Source organism: Coregonus clupeaformis, unplaced genomic scaffold, assembly GCF_020615455.1.
Source record: "Coregonus clupeaformis isolate EN_2021a unplaced genomic scaffold, ASM2061545v1 scaf2378, whole genome shotgun sequence".
NCBI classification, from domain to species: domain Eukaryota; kingdom Metazoa; phylum Chordata; class Actinopteri; order Salmoniformes; family Salmonidae; genus Coregonus; species Coregonus clupeaformis.
Window position 1 is genome coordinate 60,898 of NW_025535832.1, and position 18,323 is coordinate 79,220.

Here is an 18,323-nt window from a genome sequence, read left to right on the forward strand (position 1 = left end):
ATTCAAAGTTCACAAACATTTATTTTCAGACGCCCTCACACATGGTTTCCACTAGATAACCCAGCCACACAGTCAGATACCATAGCTACAAAATTGGCTACAAAAAAAATACTTGTTGGTCTTAATTTAAGGTTAGAGTTAGGCATAAGGTTAGCAGTGTGGTTAAGGTTAGGGTTAAGGTTGGTCTTAGGTTAAAATCTGATTTTAAGAATATAAATTGTAGAAATGGGCAGGTTTTAGTCATAATTATGACTTTGTGGCTTGTGTTAACTAGTGACAACCCTCACACATCCATTGAAATTAAGTAAGCTTGATTATAAAAATAATGAATCTAGGGTGGGATTTTAAATAAACAGCATGTTGGGGAAGAATCCTTAAAGCAGCCTCCATGGACAGTACACGAGGTATGGTTGGTTCTGGGACTCCATGGAAAGTACAGTACACTAGGTATGGTTGGTTCTGGGACTCCATGGAAAGTACAGTACACTAGGTATGGTTGGTTCTGGGGCTGCCCACATAGACAGTACAGTAGATGAGGTATGGTTGGTTCTGGGGCTGCCCACATAGACAATACAGTAGATGAGGTATGGTTGGTTCTGGGGCTGCCCACATAGACAGTACAGTAGATGAGGTATGGTTGGTTCTGGGGCTGCCCCCGTGGACAGTACAGTACATGAGGTATGGTTGGTTCTGGGCCTGTAGATCAGAACATAACAACAAAGCTTCAGATTATACCCTAGGCAGGGCTTGTGTGGATTAATATGCATAGTTTTATTTTTATTTTTTTCCCCACATTTGTAAACAATGATATTACAGTGTAACAGACCGGTTGAGTAATATTGGTAGCATGTAGTTTCAGATGGTTCCATAGTCTCTATCTATCAAGAGAAAGTTGTATTTTCATATACTAGCATGAATGTGAAGAGAGTATTTTAACTTAACTGTTTTATGGAGATTGATAGGGATCATACAGGGATAGGACTGCTACCAGCCAACTGCCAGGGGAAATATATTTTAGTTTCTCCTTTATAAACCAATCGAAGAGAGCACATTCAAATGATTAATCCCTCTTTTGCACGCTCTCTTAATAGGCAGTTTGGGAAAGGATTTACCATCAGTGTTCATGGGTAATTTGCACTAAAATCACACTGTTCATGTCTCCCTTGACAACAGAAACCACAACCGTTCAGATCTATTTCAATGAAAGGTCAGGAAATATTTTGAAATTTAACATGATGTGTTTTCAAGTATATCAAATTAATGTGAGTGTGATGCTGAGCATAAACATAATTTTAGAGCAAGCAAAATAATAGAATTCCATCGTTGATGTGTCAGATGAAGTTATAAGACCCTGTATTATTTATATTCTTTGATTAAACAATTGTATTAATATCTTCACAACAACAGTGGCTAACGGATTCCACTCTCCAATTGGACTGGAACGCTGTCATTTTCCAACATCGCAAACTGCATTCCCAGTTCCTGTCTTTGAGAACTTAATGCATTTCGACCCTCATACCATCCCTCCTCGGCCCAACCAAACCAGACCAACACCACACAAGACAAATACATGCTATTACAGCCTGCGGTTTGTAGACCGCAACCCCAAGCCCTTTAGACGAACAAGATAAAACAAAAATTCATACATTTTTTGCCAGGCGATGTGGAAGCATGAGGCTCTGCCAGAAGCAGCACTGAAGCAGAAAGAGCAAACAATTCCAAGCATTCCTTAGAGAACCAGAGTAAAGTGACACAGGCATCCTCTACCACACAGCGGAGGTCACAGAGACCTGGCCAGATGCAGCTGGCTGCAGAGATAGAGACACCACTCTGAGAAGAGAGGACACCTTGGTCCGTGAAAATAACCAAAGTCAGCCCTTCCAGATAGTGTACTACCGCTTTTCTAGCCTCTAAACTCATCATCACAATTATGTCTACTCATCCTTTCAACTCATCACACATGCAATGTGGCTCATTTGTTTTTGACCGACATGATAGAAACCAATTGTTACTGGTCAAAGATGAACTCCTTGAGCAGGAGACTGAGACTCTACATAGTACAAGTATGCAAAAGAAAGAAAGAAAGAAGGAAAGAAAGAAAGAAAGAAAGAAAGAAAGAAAGAAAGAAAGAAAGAAAGAAAGAAAGAAAGAAAGAAAGAAAGAAAGAAAGAAAGAAAGAAAGAAAGAAAGAGAGAAAGAAAGAAAGAGGGAGAGAAATAAAGAAAGAGGGAAAGAAAGAAAGACAGAAAGAAAGAAAGAAAGAAAGAAAGAAAGAGGGAGAGAAAGAAAGAAAGAAAGAAAGAAAGAAAGAGGGAGAGAAAGAAAGAAAGAAAGAAAGAAAGAGGGAGAGAAAGAAAGAAAGAAAGAAAGAAAGAAAGAAAGAAAGAAAGAAAGAAAGAAAGAAAGAAAGAAAGAAAGAGAGGGAGAGAACGAAAGAAAGAAAAAAAGAAAGAAAGCGGGAGAGAAAGAAAGAAAGAAAGAAAGAAAGAAAGAGGGAGAGAAAGAAAGAAAGAAAGAAAGAGGGAGAGAAAGAGAGAAAGAAAGAAAGAAAGAAAGAAAGAAAGAAAGAAAGAAAGAAAGAAAGAAAGAAAGAGAAAGAGAGAAAGAGAGAAAGAAAGAAAGAGAGAAAGACAGACAGAAAGAAAGAAAGAGAGAGAGAGAGAGAAAGAAAGAAAGAAAGAAAGAAAGAAAGAAAGAAAGAAAGAAAGAAAGAAAGAACGAGAGAAAGAAAGAAAGAAAGAGAGAGAGAAAGAGAGAAAGAAAGAAAGAAAGAAAGAAAGAAAGAAAGAAAGAAAGAAAGAAAGAAAGAAAGAAAGAAAGAAAGAAGGGAGAGAAAGAAAGAAAGAAAGAAAGGAGGGAGAGAAAGAAAGAAAGAAAGAAAGAAAGAAAGAAAGAAAGAAAGAAAGAAAGAAAGAAAGAAAGAAAGAAAGAAAGAAAGAGAGGGAGAGAAAGAAAGAAAGAAAGAAAAAAAGAAAGAAAGCAGGAGAGAAAGAAAGAAAGAAAGAGGGAGAGAAAGAAAGAAAGAAGAGGGAGAGAAAGAAAGAAAGAAAGAAAGAAAGAAAGAAAGAAAGAAAGAAAGAAAGAAAGAAAGAAAGAAAGAAAGAAAGAAAGAAAGAAAGAAAGAAAGAAAGAAAGAAAGAAAGAGAAAGAAAGAAAGAAAGAAAGAAAGAAAGAAAGAAAGAAAGAAAAAGAAAGAAAAAGAAAGAAAAAGAGAAAGAAAGAAAAAGAAAGAAAGAGAGAAAGAAAGAAAGAAAGAACGAATGAGAGAAAGAAAGAAAGAAAGAAAGAAAGAAAGAAAGAAAGAAAGAAAGAAAGAAAGAAAGAAAGAAAGAGAGAGAGAGAGAGAGAGAGAGAGAGAGAGAGAGAGAGAGAGAGAGAGAGAGAGAAAGAAAGAAAGAAAGAAAGAAAGAAAGAAAGAAAGAAAGAAAGAAAGAAAGAAAGAAAGAAAGAAAGAAAGAAAGAAAAAGAAAGAAAGAGAGAAAGAAAGAAAGAGAGAGAGAGAGAGAAAGAGAGAAAGAAAGAAAGAAAGAAAGAAAGAAAGAAAGAGAGAGAGAGAGAGAGAGAGAGAGAGAAAGAAAGAAAGAAAGAAAGAGAGAGAGAGAGAGAGAGAGAGAGAGAGAGAGAGAGAGAGAGAGAGAGAGAGAGAGAGAGAGAGAGAGAGAGAGAGAGAGAGAGAGAGAGAGAGAGAGAGAGAGAGAGAGAGAGAGAGAGAGAGAGAGAGAGAGAGAGAGAGAGAAAGAAAGAAAGAAAGAAAGAAAGAAAGAAAGAAAGAAAGAAAGAAAGAAAGAAAGAACAGACTTTGGAGCATATTGGTCTAACTGTTAGTCTTCCCAGTGTGTCTCCAGGAGGGCATAGTTTCCCCAGCAGAGAGTAGAGAGTCCCTGTTTGCTGAGCTTTGATGGATTGAGCCCTCTCTGAGTCCTACACTAGAAGCGTTTTTACTGGCGTACGGTACAGTGGAGTGGCGGGCTGTTTGTGGAGGTAGTGCAGGGCACTTATAATCCTGCCTGCCGTGAGATTACACACAGACTGTGTTGACTAAGGGAGATTCTCCACTAGACGTTAGACAATGTGCTTTGTCCAGTTACCAGTTACAGAGCTGCTAAACTGAGGGTGTAAGAGAGGAATTGTGTTACTGACAATATAAACCAGTATTATATTATTTAACAAACTTTGTATATGTGACTGCACTGTCTATATACTACCTATAAAACCTTTACAAACCATTTAAAATAAATAAAATAAAGGTTGAGAACTCCACATCTTTAAGCCATCAGATGGCCATTAAACAGAACTATGATCCTGACATCGTCCAGACATGGCTCTAGTTGATTGTTGTCCTGTAATTGATGTTGGACCAGTTAAAGGAAAGATCCGCTCAATAAATATATTTTGTTATTGTTTGAAATGAGTTGTCTCCCTTCTCTGTCCTTTAATGGTTGCTTCATGTGTTAGTTAGTGACTGTTAGATCTTTGTTTCCACTGGTCTAGCCAGAGCAAATGGAGCCATGGAGCTCGGTCGTCTAGTTAACACAGCCACAAAGCCATAATCATGGCTAAACCCCGCCTATTTCCTAAAATTTATCTTCTTACATAAAAAAAAAACCTACCCCTAATCTTAACCACACCGCTAACCTTATGCCTAACCCTAACCTTAACATAAGACCAAAAAGCAAATGTTTGTTTTCATGATTTCTTTTATAGCCAGCCTTTGTGGCTGTGTTAACTAGTGACAACCATGGAGTCCAGCCTCCCTCCATTCTATTCCACTCACCTTTTATTCAGAAGTGAGACTCACATTACCATTCTGATGATCCCCCTTTCTATGATCTGACGCCATTTACAAAGCCACAAATATGCAGGCCAAGTGTATCATCGACATCATCATCTGGAGTCCACAGGATGAAAAGTAGGACTTCAACAACTGCATGGCCTTTATTTCAGATGTGAGGCCAAGTGCAATAAACATGAATATGCATGAACATGCATGAATATGCCTTTTGAATATGCAGATGATCACTCTAAATATTAAAGAATGTACATGGTCAATTGGACTTGTTTTTGGAAAATAGCACACTGGACACCGCTATCCTCGATGCCGATGGTGTTATAATAATATAATATATTATGGTGAGGTCAGAGCAGTGAGCTAGCTGGTGAGTGTATTCTCAGAGGTCAAAAGAGTATGAACTTCCAGTGAGGGTAAGGTCTCTGTGGGAAAACCAAAGAAAGACAGATTTACAAGTCTGTAGAAATGGGCCTCAGTGGGATACAGCCTGGCAGGACAAGGGTCACGTGACAAAAAATACAAAACAATGCTTTAATGGATTTTATGGTATTTTCAGATATATTGATTCAGTGTCCGACTTTGACAGTGGCTGTGTTTTGCGTGTGTAGAGGCATATCTCTATAAAGGAAGACATGCTAAGGCCCCATAGGCCAGATGAGACCTTTCTATATCTGTAAATCAGTCACACAACCTTTAACATGGCAATAAGAGATGGGAGTATACATGACCTGCCTTGTATAAATAAACACCAGTGCTTTGTTGAGACGGAGACGCTCAGCCGCAACAGATGGCCTTCTCAAACTGCTGGTGGTCAACATCCATCAATCCATCCATCAGTCCATCCAGGAGAAAGCCATCAACACAATAATGTACAGTACATTTGATGTTGCACTTTGGACTTTACTGAAACCCAAGTGCATAAGACGTTGGCCATGGGATCAAATGATTGTCAGATTGCCACTGCGTCAATCAGCTTGATTTTGACACCTGCCAGTAGCAGTAGCACAAACAGCATGCTGGGTAGTCAGTCTACACACTAGCTAACACCAGGTAGCGTAGCATCCAGTAGAAATGCAGTAATCTCTACTGCATATGATAAGCGGTTGGGACAGCACAGTCAGTGTAGCCTTCCCCTCGTCTCTCCTTTCCATAGCCCCTAGCTAACGGGTCAGCCAAAAGGACACTTTGATCACCGTAAATCTCCTGCCTCCAGAGTAACACTTCACCATGAGTTGATAGATGGGAGGAACTCTGGGGTGTGTACACTGGCACTGGACTTGGAGGGAATATTTGTCTAATATGCTTCTGACATATTTGTGGAGTTGAGAAGCTTATGCACTGTCTGAGGTGCTCATGGCCTTGGTATTCTAAAACAAACCTCTCCAACTGCAGAGCCCAAACCTGATGCTGTGGGCTGGAGGCCGCAGGGGGGTGAGGGGGTCGCTTTGTGTGAGAGAGAGAGAGAGAGAGCGAGGGGGGGTAGCTGTTGAAAGGGGACTCAGGACTATTCATACCTCAAACCCAATGCTTGTCTGAACATTCCCTTCTGTCTACTTTCATTTCTAATGATGAAAGTAAAATGGCCTTATGGGAGTTTTCCCAGTCTAATAGCATGTATATTGTATACATAATGGGGTGGGGGGGGGGGGGGGGAATTATTGGCAGTGAATGTCAGCCCTTAAACCCCCGAGCCTCCATCCATCCCATGTAGGAAACCAAGCTCGCATGCAGACAGTGTGTAAATGTTTAGTCTGATGTGTTTTACTGTCCCGCTCCTCTTCCACACTTAGCGGAGCGGCTGACATGCTTGTTTTGCTACTGCCCCCGCCCCCCCCCCCCTAAACCACCCGTCTCTTCCTGAGGCCATTCCACACAGAGTAGCAAAACAAATTACTTCAGAGCTTTGCTGTGTGCTCTCTGCTGCACACAGACGTAGGACAAGCCACAGTGTTCGCTCCTCAAACACGTTGGATTGGATTGTAGGATCAAGGGAGGAGTTAAGAACGTCCATTAAGAACAGGGGTGGAGTCCATCTTCATTGGCTGTAATGGTGCTACAGATACCAATGACAAACCGCTGGCCTTTCATCAAACTAGTTATACAAATAACTGCTAGATGGAAGACTAACTGTTCATCCTAATACCGCATTGGTGCAAAGCTGTCATCAAGGCAAAGGGTGGCTACTTTGAAGAATCTCAAATATATTTTGATTTGTTTAACACTTTTGTGGTTACGACATGATTCCATATGTGTTATTTCATAGTTTTGATGTCTTCACTATTATTCTACAATGTAAAAAAAAAGAAAAAAAAAAAACCCTGGAATGAGTAGGTGTGTCCAAACTTTTGACTGGTAATGTAGATGTCCAAATTGGGCAACATCCTTGATAAATCAATCTACTATATAATCTATAGTCATTATTACTATTTAAAGCTGTGGAACATAAAAAGGGAGAATTCTCTAGAGCGAGACACTAACGGTTTGGGATTTTATCGGTGTTGGCCGGGGACTTGAGTGGCTGGTTTCACACTCGGGCCCACAGAGGGGTTGGATGTGTTCACAGTGCACCCGCTCCTACTGCCCAGTTAGACTTGGCACGACTACTGTTACATGTGCCACAATTTCACATACTGTTAGCCGGGCTCATTCTGTCTGTAATATACTATTATAGGGTTTTACTTGGCAGTAGGGGACACACTTCACCCCACTGTCCAAACTAAACAGAACAACATTACTAGAGAGGACAGATGACTTTGGCAGAGTGCTAAGTGATGGAAATTAGATGTCAGTGTCTCTGTGTGTCTCCCATTCCGTTGCATTCTGGGTTGTCCTGACTAACCTCCATGATAGGTCCAAGGTTTACACGGATGTCAGATATGCACCACACCGCCTCCTTGTGGTAGAACCAGAGATTACAACTAGAGTCCCCATGAAGTCTAGAGGAAGCTGGGCAGACAAAAACAGATCATTCAGGTTTTATAAAAACAGATATCAATATGGATGTGGTTTGTTTCTAGACTTATGTTTATATTTATCTTTTAGTATCAATATAATTTCACTGAAAATATATCCGAATAGAGACGCAGAATAAAGTACTGTGCTGTTGGAGACAGAGTCGTTTTCTGTTTTCCTGTGGCAGAGACAACACAGGTAAAGTGGTAATTTAAAAGTGTTTAAACCCAGGGAAAGTTTCCACCTACCGCAGAGAGAAAGACATGAGCAATTTGTGGATAATTCTCTGCCCACAGCTTCTTGGCCTGGGATCTCCACGGTCTGCTTGGACTCGGTCTATAAACACGATCTGGTTCTTTGACTTGACGTGTTTGAGGTAAAGCACTCATACCCAGACAGCTTCTGAACAATGGCTGGCCCTGCATTAGCAAATATTAGTCCAAATATTTCAAAGTACTTTAAAAAAGGCCATATGAAACATTTCAGGGAAGTATTAAACTGTTTTGAACAACAGCATCCATTTCACAGATTCCACATTTCACACCAGATTAGCGTCACCTCGTACCAAAGCATACTGGGTTTGAATATGTGGAATCAGGCACTGACTATCTCAGGTTAATGAAATGTGCCTCAGCTCAACCTAGCTGAACAGCCCAAAACAAGCTAGTGAGTGTCTGTAGATGGGGATATTGATCCAAACAGACTACAGTGCATATACCCCTGCCATATTCAGACCATGGATTCATGCACAACCATCTTTTATGACCTTCACTCTTTACAGAGCAACCATCTGGTCTGAGAGGCCTGGTCCCATGGTCCTTTATCTGGGCATGGACAGAGAATAGGGGAGGGGGTTCATGGAGTTAGATCCACCACTCCCTTCCAAAGGCCAGAGAGTTGAGTTAGCTCAGCTCAGGGCTCACAGACAGAGGGTAATAGATCACTTAGCCTGGCCACTACAAAGGCTTGTTGAGACAGACGACTCCAGAACAAGCCGACTAGGCAGCGCAGCTGTCTAGTAAAGATGTCATATGAAACACTGGGGGGCTGGAGCCAGAGGAGGAAAGTTAAACTAACAGGTCGTGTTTGAGAGACACTGATTGAACCCTGCAGAGCCAGATCGCACGTTGCACCGTCACCCCCCCCGAACAATGCCACTACTGCAGACGCTGTGCAACAGTATGTCAAATTACTATGCTAATTAGCATTACAGTGTAAGGGGGAGGAATGGATCTGGCTGGGACAGGAACGAGCAAAAGTTTGTCAGCCTGCCTGTATCAGCTTACTACGTTTATACACAGCAGTCCTTATGAGTCTTTCAACAGATCAAATCAGGCCCGATTCACAGATGTCGACACCGGTTGCAAATAACCATCCATCATTGTCATGATGTCATCTGCGACACATTCCATTTTGAAATAAACAAAAGGTACTGTAGCAGAAAGAAAAATGCATTTTAGTACGAGAGCAGCAGGGACTCCTTTGCGTCACTCTCCGGGACTACGACCAGACAGTAAAGATATAAGCCTGGTTCTTGTCAAAGCTGCATCCTGTCCCTCTCGACTTTGATCTGCTGGCACAGAGCACAGAGACACCAGAGGGTGGCATGTTGGTTCTTGTCTAGACTAGGGACTGCAGAGGACAGGCCTGCTGGATGATGAATAGGGCATCTGTGTTTACCCCGGTGAGCTCTTCTGTAGAGAGAACTACCAGTCAATCCACCCAGAGCAAACTGTACAGCCAACACTACTCTGAATACAAGGCCAGATACCAGTAATCGGTCTCCTTTCACACTGTAAGCAGTAGAGCCAAAAAGGACTACTTGATATACAGTACCAGAAATACAGTAAGTCAGTCCATGGAGGGCCCTGACCCACTTCAACATATACTGTATGTACTGAGGGAACCATTCAATCAAATCTGCACTACAGAAAAATTCTGCATGGGGAAACAATGCATGCTTACACAAAAATGTGATTTGAATTCTATTTAACCTCACTGTGTAAATTACTCACTGTGCAGTTTACTGAAAATGCATGTCAGTGTGGCACAGCACAGATAGCATTACATCCCAGAGCTTGAGATCAAGACAGGAGAGCAGAGGAGTGAGTAAGAGGGAGAACCTTCACGCCGGATAAAGAATAAGAAAAGTGTTGTTTCAGATGACTGACTGTGGAATACTGCAGTGTGGCAGGAAACAGTCAGGACAAGTCTTGGAAACGTCGACAGCATTTCAACATCATTTCTCTGTTAACAATATGGCAGCCATCTCGCTCCTCGCCTCAGCTCCCTTGTCTGGTAGCCAAGAATAACTGGGCGTTCTGGGTAATTCTGCTGTTCACCACCCATTTCCTACTGTTCCCTCTCCACTGGGCCGAGCTGCTGTACATCCGATGAGTGCTTGTGTGTTCTCAAGCTTCTTAAGAGTGACATCAACATGAGAAAATGTGTGTAAGATGCCCATTGGCTACAGGGTCACTGAGGATATCTGAACACTTGTCTCGCCAATAGGCCAAGGTTATGACTCAGTGTTACAATCATATGTACCTGGAAACATCAGTTTCCTTCATACTAAAACTCATCCAGGGCTTGACTAGACTGTCGCTAACTAACCACACAGAAAGACATGCATCAGCAGAAATATCCCTGGCCTGCACTGTAGAAATTCTACCGTTCTCAACTATACACACCAATTACACTAACATATCCAGCATTGTCAGATTCCAAAGTGTCCACTAGAGGGCTCTATTATTCTATATCTGAAAACACTGGTTTAACAGAAATCCATTTCTAGAAGATTCTGTTCCAGTAATAATAGCATGTCTATTCAGCAATATATCTGATCAAAAGGTACAAGTAGATGAATCTGTACACTGAGCAAAACAAAGTTAGAAAGAAATCAAATGAAAAGGAGAATACAATTTTATTCAAAATGTCTTAAGATTACACAACAATTGTACAACAGTATGTAAAAATATTTTTTTAAAAGCTGGAATCCACAGGGATGCTGGCACATGTTGACTCCAATGCTTCCCACAGTTGTGTCAAATTGACTATGCCCTTTCGGTGGTGGACCATTTTCGGATACACACAGGAAACTGTTCAGCGTGAAAACCCCAGCAGAGTAGCAGTTCATGACACAAACCGGTGCGCCTGGCACCTACTATCATACCCCGTTCTTTTGTCTTGTCCATTCCCCTCTGAATGGCACACATACACAATTCATGTCTCAAGGTTTACAATTTTTTTTATAACCTGTCTCCTCCCCTTTATCTACACTGATTGAAGTGGCTTTAACAAGTGACATCAATAAGGGATCATAGCTTTCACCTGGTCAGTTTGTCATGGGAAGAGCTTCTTAATGTTTTGTACACTGTGTTACCTACCCTGTCCGCTTTATCAGCGCACTGTAGTCTATAGACAACGCACCAAAACCAGGTGGGGCAAGTATGCTATTTATTGCAGTTTGTGTGACAAAACCATCCATAGAGTTGAAAATGCTATGGAAACACATTCAACTTCTGTTCTTTTATTCTGTCCATAAAAACTTAAGCGTAAAAGTGTTTTTATGTGCACTGTCATCACGCACAACATGTTATCCTCTAAAAAGTCAGTTTGATGGAAACACGTCCGGTGGGAAAATACATATATTGTTTCTGTGTGGACTTTAGAACATTTGCAAGAAAATGTGTCGCCAATTGGATGGAAACCTAACTACAGTACCAAACAAGCAGTAAAACAAACTCCTTAAACCTCCAAAGTTTCAGTTTTCTCCATGTGAAATGCTTGCTTTGACAGGGTGAGTTTTCCTCAAAACAGGCTTACTCTCAACACAGCTCCTCTTAGTCGCTATCCTCTTTGATCGTCTGAGACCACAGGCCATATGTGACTCTCCAACCGTGGTAGGTGTATTTTCAGCTTTCATTCGGACATGAGAAGCCTGTTGGGGAATTGTTTCCCCACCATTCCTTTTTGCCTTGGGAGCCTTTGCTTGGCTTGGGGCGACTTGCAATGCCTCCTGGGGACCCGCGTCTTCCTCTTTTTCTGTGTCTTTCAAAGTTTCCATCTTGCCTTGAATGGCTAGCAAAGACTCCTGTTAAGTCACAAGGAAGTGGCTCATGGAATCTCTTTTGAGGAAGTACAAATAATTTTTCAATGAGACTAAAAATGTATTCTTTCATTCCCAACACCTCGGACACACCACAAGGTCAGCCACGGAGCTTATTCAATCACATACACACTTACCTCTGCTCCAGCCAGTTGGGATTTGAGCTCTGATAGTTCCTTCATCAGATGCTTGATGTTCGCCTTAATAGAGAGATGAAATGGTGCTTATCAGTTATACATATCCAGAAAGAACTGGGCTGTGACCATACAGTACTGCTGGTGATTCATGGTATCACTAAAAATGACATGGCAACAAGTGTTGAACACATAGCACCTTCTTCTTGAAGATTTCTTTGTTCTGATTCTCAATCTCCTGTTGTCTTTTCTCCTCTTTCTCTCTGAAATAAGAAAAATAAATATGAATATAAAAGCCAGAACTCCTGTTTCTGTAAACATCAATAAACAGCACACTGGCCATGTCTTCCATAGGTCATATTCATTAAGGCACACTGTAGGAAAATGTTTTGCATCAGAACAAAAATGAGTGCTTCTTATTGTAAGTCCCTGCCTGTTTTCCAGTCAGGTTTCTTCCATTTGGTGCCTAATAAATATGATCCTGGCCACTGCAGTGACATGGAGCTAGCTAGCTACCTGAGCTCCAGGCCTCTGGCCACTCTGTCCTCTAGCTCACTGATCTCAGCTTGTTCCTCCTCTACAGCTTGCTGGACATCAGCAGTCTTTATCTGGGCCAGGAGGGACTTGGAGTCCAGGGCCTCTACCTCAGGTGAGCTCAGCCTCCTGGAGAGGAACACTCGCCCCATATGAACAGTCTGCTCACAGGACAGGATCTGAAACGTGATGTCCAACAGAATAGAATTGTCAGAGAATGTGTCGACATATTCACAAACATGTCTGTATACATAAATGAGAAGATATAGCACAGTAAAGCTAAGAGGCAGTGTTAACAAGGTCATGACAACTTCAGAGGTTGGCAACGTGACATTCAGCATAGTACAGTATCTACGTTTACATTTTAGTTATTTAGCAGATGCTCTTATCCAGAACGACTTACAGTTAGTGAGTGCATATATTTTCATACTTTCATATCTACTAGGGGTGTGAACGTTTAAACGAAAAAAATCCATAACGACAAAACCTTTTTTTCTTTTGACAAAATAGTGTAGTTATCACAGAACTACCACTAACAGGTCCTGACCATCATCATCGGAAAAATAAAAATGTAACAAATACCTAACGCAACAATGCTGTAACGTTATTAGGAGGAGATATGCATCTTTCAAATTATTTGTCACGAATATATAGCGCTCCGTATGTCATCGTCGTTAACAGTAGATTGAACTGCATTGCCCCCTAGTGGTCATACCATTGGTTTATATATATACACACACACATATATACACATCATTGGGTCATACGCAGCATCATATCTGAATTGTGAATTCACATCATTTTCTTTTTTTTTTTTCTTAGCATATAAACATAACGGCAGTTTAAATGTTAAGAACAATTGTACATTTGTCACATCCCTAGTAGCTACAGTACTGTACAGTAACACGTTTCACCTCGTCAAGGTCAGCTAGGATCTTCTCTCTGGAGGCCAAGGACAGATCCCTGGCCAGCATCTGGTTCCGTCGCTGCCTCAGTAACTTATCCAGCTCTCTCTGCATAGGAAACACATTGACAGCCTTGAACATCACATATTATTCAACTACATCAAGTAAGCCCTACTGGGGTGTATTCACTAGGAACCAAACCTATCTGAATTTGTCCAATAGAAACTTGTTTTCACTGCAAAACATTTGTTGCAAATTGAACCAAACTGGAGAAGACTCAAAACGGAACGAAACCTACCTGAATGTCCAATAAAAACAGTTTTCATTGCAAAACGTTCTGTTGCAAAAACGTTTTGCTATGTGTGTGACTAATGAATACACCCCAGGTGATTGAGGGAATATTGACCGTAGCTTTAAAATGTGTGATCAAAGCAGCACAAAATGGCTGTGTTAATTTCAATTTGAGGTACCATGAGCATCAGTCATTAAAATAATCAAGTGGGGGTTTTCACCATCAGATATATGGATTTTCACCTGTAAGGTGTTGATCTGCCTCTCCTGCTTAGCTCGCTTGAGGAATGCCAGGTCTGCCGGGGTAACCTCATAGCCCTGCATGCCTCTTATCAATGAGTAGGGGTCCTCTTCCAGCACACTGCCTGAACAGACTGAACATGTACGTTGATAACATTAGGTGGATTGTGCTAATTATATTTTTCATTACAAGCTTGTGCACCATCATACACCAAAGCATTTAACATTCAGATTTATAGACCTACAGTAGGATCATGTGACATAGGACTACATTAAAATAGACAAGAATGGAACTTTAATGAAATGTGTGTTCAGAGGAGTCATGGCCACAGGGTCACTTGTTTCTCTGTAATACTACTAGCCACCTAGCAATTTTATGCAGTTGGCTTTAGCCCAGATAGGTTCTCAATCTACCAACCTCATAACTAGCTACCAAGAAGCCATTTCAGGCTACCAATCAAGTTAGAGTAGCTAGCTTGTCTAACTATCTTAGCATTTCACGGTCAAGTCTAAACCCATTGTATTCGGCAGATGTGACAAATACAATTTGATTTGGCATGTCTGGTTTCAAGCAATTACTAAATGAACTGAATAAGAATCACACTCCTTTAAATATTTTACCCAGATCTTAGCAAATATGCAGAGAAGCATATTTTGTTTCTTTAAAAAAAAGAACCAACAGTCAGGAGGATACAGACAGCTCAAGAGGTATGATTAGATATGCAGAAAAATAAACATTTTGTACATGGAATTAAGCATAATGGTTATGGCTCTAAATTGCAGGAAAAAGCAATTTCAGGTGTTCGAAAAATGCTAAATTCTCCCCACTTGCAGATGGAGCCTACTCCCCTTCCAGACCACCCTGCCATCCTCATGTACTTTGTGCCTCCTCAGATTTTACGGGTGCACGACGCCCCTGTGTGTGTTTATGTTTGTCAAAACACCTCAGACATATCAAATATCAGTGCAAATATACAGCTATAGGAATGTGAACAATATGGGAAACACCCACTTGTGTTTGAAGTGATGCGAGACCGTCGGCATGTTTCCGTTTCTGCACGCTCGATTGTGTAAAGGTCCATGGTCATATTTAGCGCAGGAGACAAGGGTTCTCGCCCAGGGGTGGTTTCAATCTGGATGGAAAGACAAAATTAGAAGGGATAGAAATGAATGAGTTGGCTAGGCCTACCCTCCACAATAATTTGGTCAAGTTGGCCTACAAACTACAGTGCCTTCAGAAAGTATTCACACCCCTTGATTTTACACATTTTGTTGTGTTACAAAGTGCGATTAAAATGTATTTAATTTTCGTTTTTTGTCAATTGACACAAAATACTTTGTCAAAGTGGAAGAAAAATTCAAACATTTGTAAAAAATGTACAACATTTAAAATACTTATATCTTGATTAGATGAGTATTAAATCCAGAGTCAATACATTAGAATCTTCTATGGCATCAATTACAGCTGCAAAATGGCTGTGTTAATTTCAATTTGAGGTACCATGAGCATCAGTCATTAAAATAATCAAGTGGGGGTTTTCACCATCAGATATATGGATTTTCACCTGTAAGGTGTTGATCTGCCTCTCCTGCTTAGCTCGCTTGAGGAATGCCAGGTCTGCCGGGGTAACCTCATAGCCCTGCATGCCTCTTATCAATGAGTAGGGGTCCTCTTCCAGCACACTGCCTGAACAGACTGAACATGTACGTTGATAACATTAGGTGGATTGTGCTAATAATATTTTTCATTACAAGCTTGTGCACCATCATACACCAAAGCATTTAACATTCAGATTTATAGACCTACAGTAGGATCATGTGACATAGGACTACATTAAAATAGACAAGAATGGAACTTTAATGAAATGTGTGTTCAGAGGAGTCATGGCCACAGGGTGACTTTTCTCTGTAATACTACTAGCCACCTAGCAATTTTATGAAGTTGGCTTTAGCCCAGAAGGGTTCTCAATCTACCAACCTTATAACTAGCTACCAAGAAGCCATTTCAGGCTACCAATCAAGTTAGAGTAGCTAGCTTGTCTAATTATCTTAGCATTTCACGGTCAAGTCTAAACCCATTGTATTCGGCAGATGTGACAAATACAATTTGATTTGGCATGTCTGCTGGCAAGGTTGGTTTCAATCAATTACTAAATGAACTGAATAAGAATCACACTCCTTTAAATATTTTACCCAGATCTTAGCAGATATGCAGAGAAGCATATTTTGTTTCTTTAAAAAAAGAACCACCAGTCAGGAGAATACAGACAGCTCAAGAGGTATGATTAGATATGCAGAAAAATATACATTTTGTACATGGAATTAAGCATAATAGTTATGGCTCTAAATTGCAGGAAAAAGCAATTTCAGGTGTTCGAAAAATGCTAAATTCTCCCACTTGCAGATGGAGCCTACCCCCCTTCCAGACCACCCTGCCATCCTCATGTACTTTGTGCCCCCTCAGATTTTACGGGTGCACGGCACCCCTGTGTGTGTTCATGTTTGTCAAAACACCTCAGACATATCAAATATCAGTGCAAATATACAGCTATAGGAATGTGAACAATATGGGAAACACCCACTTGTGTTTGAAGTGATGCGAGACCGTCGGTATGTTTCCGTTTCTGCACGCTCGATTGTGTAAAGGTCCATGGTCATATTTAGCGCAGGAGACAAGGGTTCTCGCCCAGGGGTGGTTTCAATCTGGATGGAAAGACAAAATTAGAAGGGATAGAAATGAATGAGTTGGCTAGGCCTACCCTCCACAATAATTTGGTCAAGTTGGCCTACAAACTACAGTGCCTTCAGAAAGTATTCACACCCCTTGATTTTACACATTTTGTTGTGTTACAAAGTGCGATTAAAATGTATTTAATTTTCGTTTTTTGTCAATTGACACAAAATACTTTGTCAAAGTGGAAGAAAAATTCTAACATTTGTAAAAAATGTACGACATTTAAAATACTTATATCTTGATTAGATGAGTATTAAATCCAGAGTCAATACATTATAATCTTCTTTGGCATTAATTACAGCTGCATGTCTTTCTGGATGAGCTTGCCACACCTGGATTGTGCAACATTTGCCCATTATTCAAGCTCTGAAATGGGTTGTTGATCATTGCTAGACAACAATTTTCAGGTCTTGCCATGGATTTTCAAGCAGATTTATGGGGGGGGGGGCGCCTTCTTAGCAAGGCATTGGAAAACCTCCCTGGTCTTTGTGGTAGAATCTTTGTTTGAAATTCTCTTCTCAACTGAGGGACCTTACAGATAATTGTATGTGTGGGGTACAGATGAGGTAGTCATTGAAAAATCATGTTAAACTATCATTGCACACAGAGTCCATGCAACTTATGACTTGTTAAGCACATTTTTACTCCTGAACTTATTTAGGCTGTCATAACTAAGGGATGAATACTTATTGACTCAAGGCATTTCAGCTTTTAATTAATTTATAGAAACATAATTCCACTTTGACATTATGGGGTATTATTGTGTGTATGCCAAGGACAAAATACAGGCTGTAACACAACAAAATGTGGAAAAAGTTAAGGGGTGTGAATATGTTCTTAAGGCACTGTAAAACTCGTCCCCAGTGCGCATAGGCGTAAGTGTAGTGAACGAGATTCCGCCTACCATTTGTGTTTCAGAGCCGAAAGGCAAAGTTATTTTCAACTCTGACGTTGGCGGCGTCCTTTGAAGTTGTCGTCCCAATGGAATATGATTTGAGGTCTCTTGAATGAGTCTCCTGATCGCCGGTGAAACGTTCGACTTGAGAGTAGCCTTGTTCCCTTTGGTCGCATTTCTGTTTCTCCTGTTTGCAACGGAATTCTTTGAGAGATCCATTTTTCCTGTTGTGTTGAAAGCTAAAATAGCCTAATTGCAATCTCTGTTGATTAAACCATTCATAAACCAAGAGAAGGTGAGTGGAGTTCTTACACAATTGGCCCACACCCGCCGAATCAAAACCACCTGTTGTCGCGCGCCTATGACGCTCACGAGGCTGTGCTTATTTAATCGCGCACCTGCATCTCTCGTCCTCTTTCAATATCTACAATTCCTTCTTCTTCTTCTGTGGGTTTTATGGCGGACTACATCCAAAAGTTGTATTGCCGACACCAACTGGACGGTATGAAACAACAAAATATATAAAATAAAAAAGAAATCCATACTTAATAGTGATACTAACTTACTCCACCCTAATAAAAATAGTACATTGCCAAAACAAACAAAACTCCAATTTCATCCTTCTTTTAGTTCTCCATATCTCCCTTCTCAGGCTCTAGGACCTGAGATGGTGGTACAGCTTTTGACAATATTCCATGTAACTCTTTTGCTGAGAAATCTTTCAGCCCCAGGAACCGTTCT

General features: G+C 40.8%; 1 protein-coding gene across 1 annotated transcript; it reads right to left on the reverse strand.

The window, feature by feature from the left end:
* Positions 1 to 11,180: 11,180 nt before the first annotated feature.
* LOC121548062 lies at positions 11,181 to 18,036 on the reverse strand. The gene is made up of 10 exons (XM_041859459.2): positions 17,592 to 18,036; positions 16,536 to 16,656; positions 15,519 to 15,649; positions 14,966 to 15,086; positions 13,957 to 14,087; positions 13,432 to 13,530; positions 12,500 to 12,696; positions 12,183 to 12,246; positions 11,987 to 12,049; positions 11,181 to 11,834 (listed from the first exon to the last, which is right to left on the reverse strand). Exons 1-10 carry the CDS (start codon positions 17,799 to 17,801, stop codon positions 11,505 to 11,507), a joined length of 1,467 nt encoding a protein of 488 aa, XP_041715393.2. The 5' UTR covers positions 17,802 to 18,036; the 3' UTR covers positions 11,181 to 11,504.
* Positions 18,037 to 18,323: the final 287 nt, after the last annotated feature.

Bases quoted from the DNA above. Each gene is read 5' to 3' on its own strand.
- LOC121548062 (XM_041859459.2), bottom strand. From the start codon at position 17,801: ATGGATCTCTCAAAGAATTCCGTTGCAAACAGGAGAAACAGAAATGCG. The intron at 15,087-15,518 runs GTGAAAATCCAT...CTTTCCATCCAG, and splicing joins GGCAGATCAACACCTTACAG to ATTGAAACCACCCCTGGGCG. The intron at 12,697-13,431 runs GTGAAACGTGTT...ATCACGTTTCAG, and splicing joins TCCTAGCTGACCTTGACGAG to ATCCTGTCCTGTGAGCAGAC.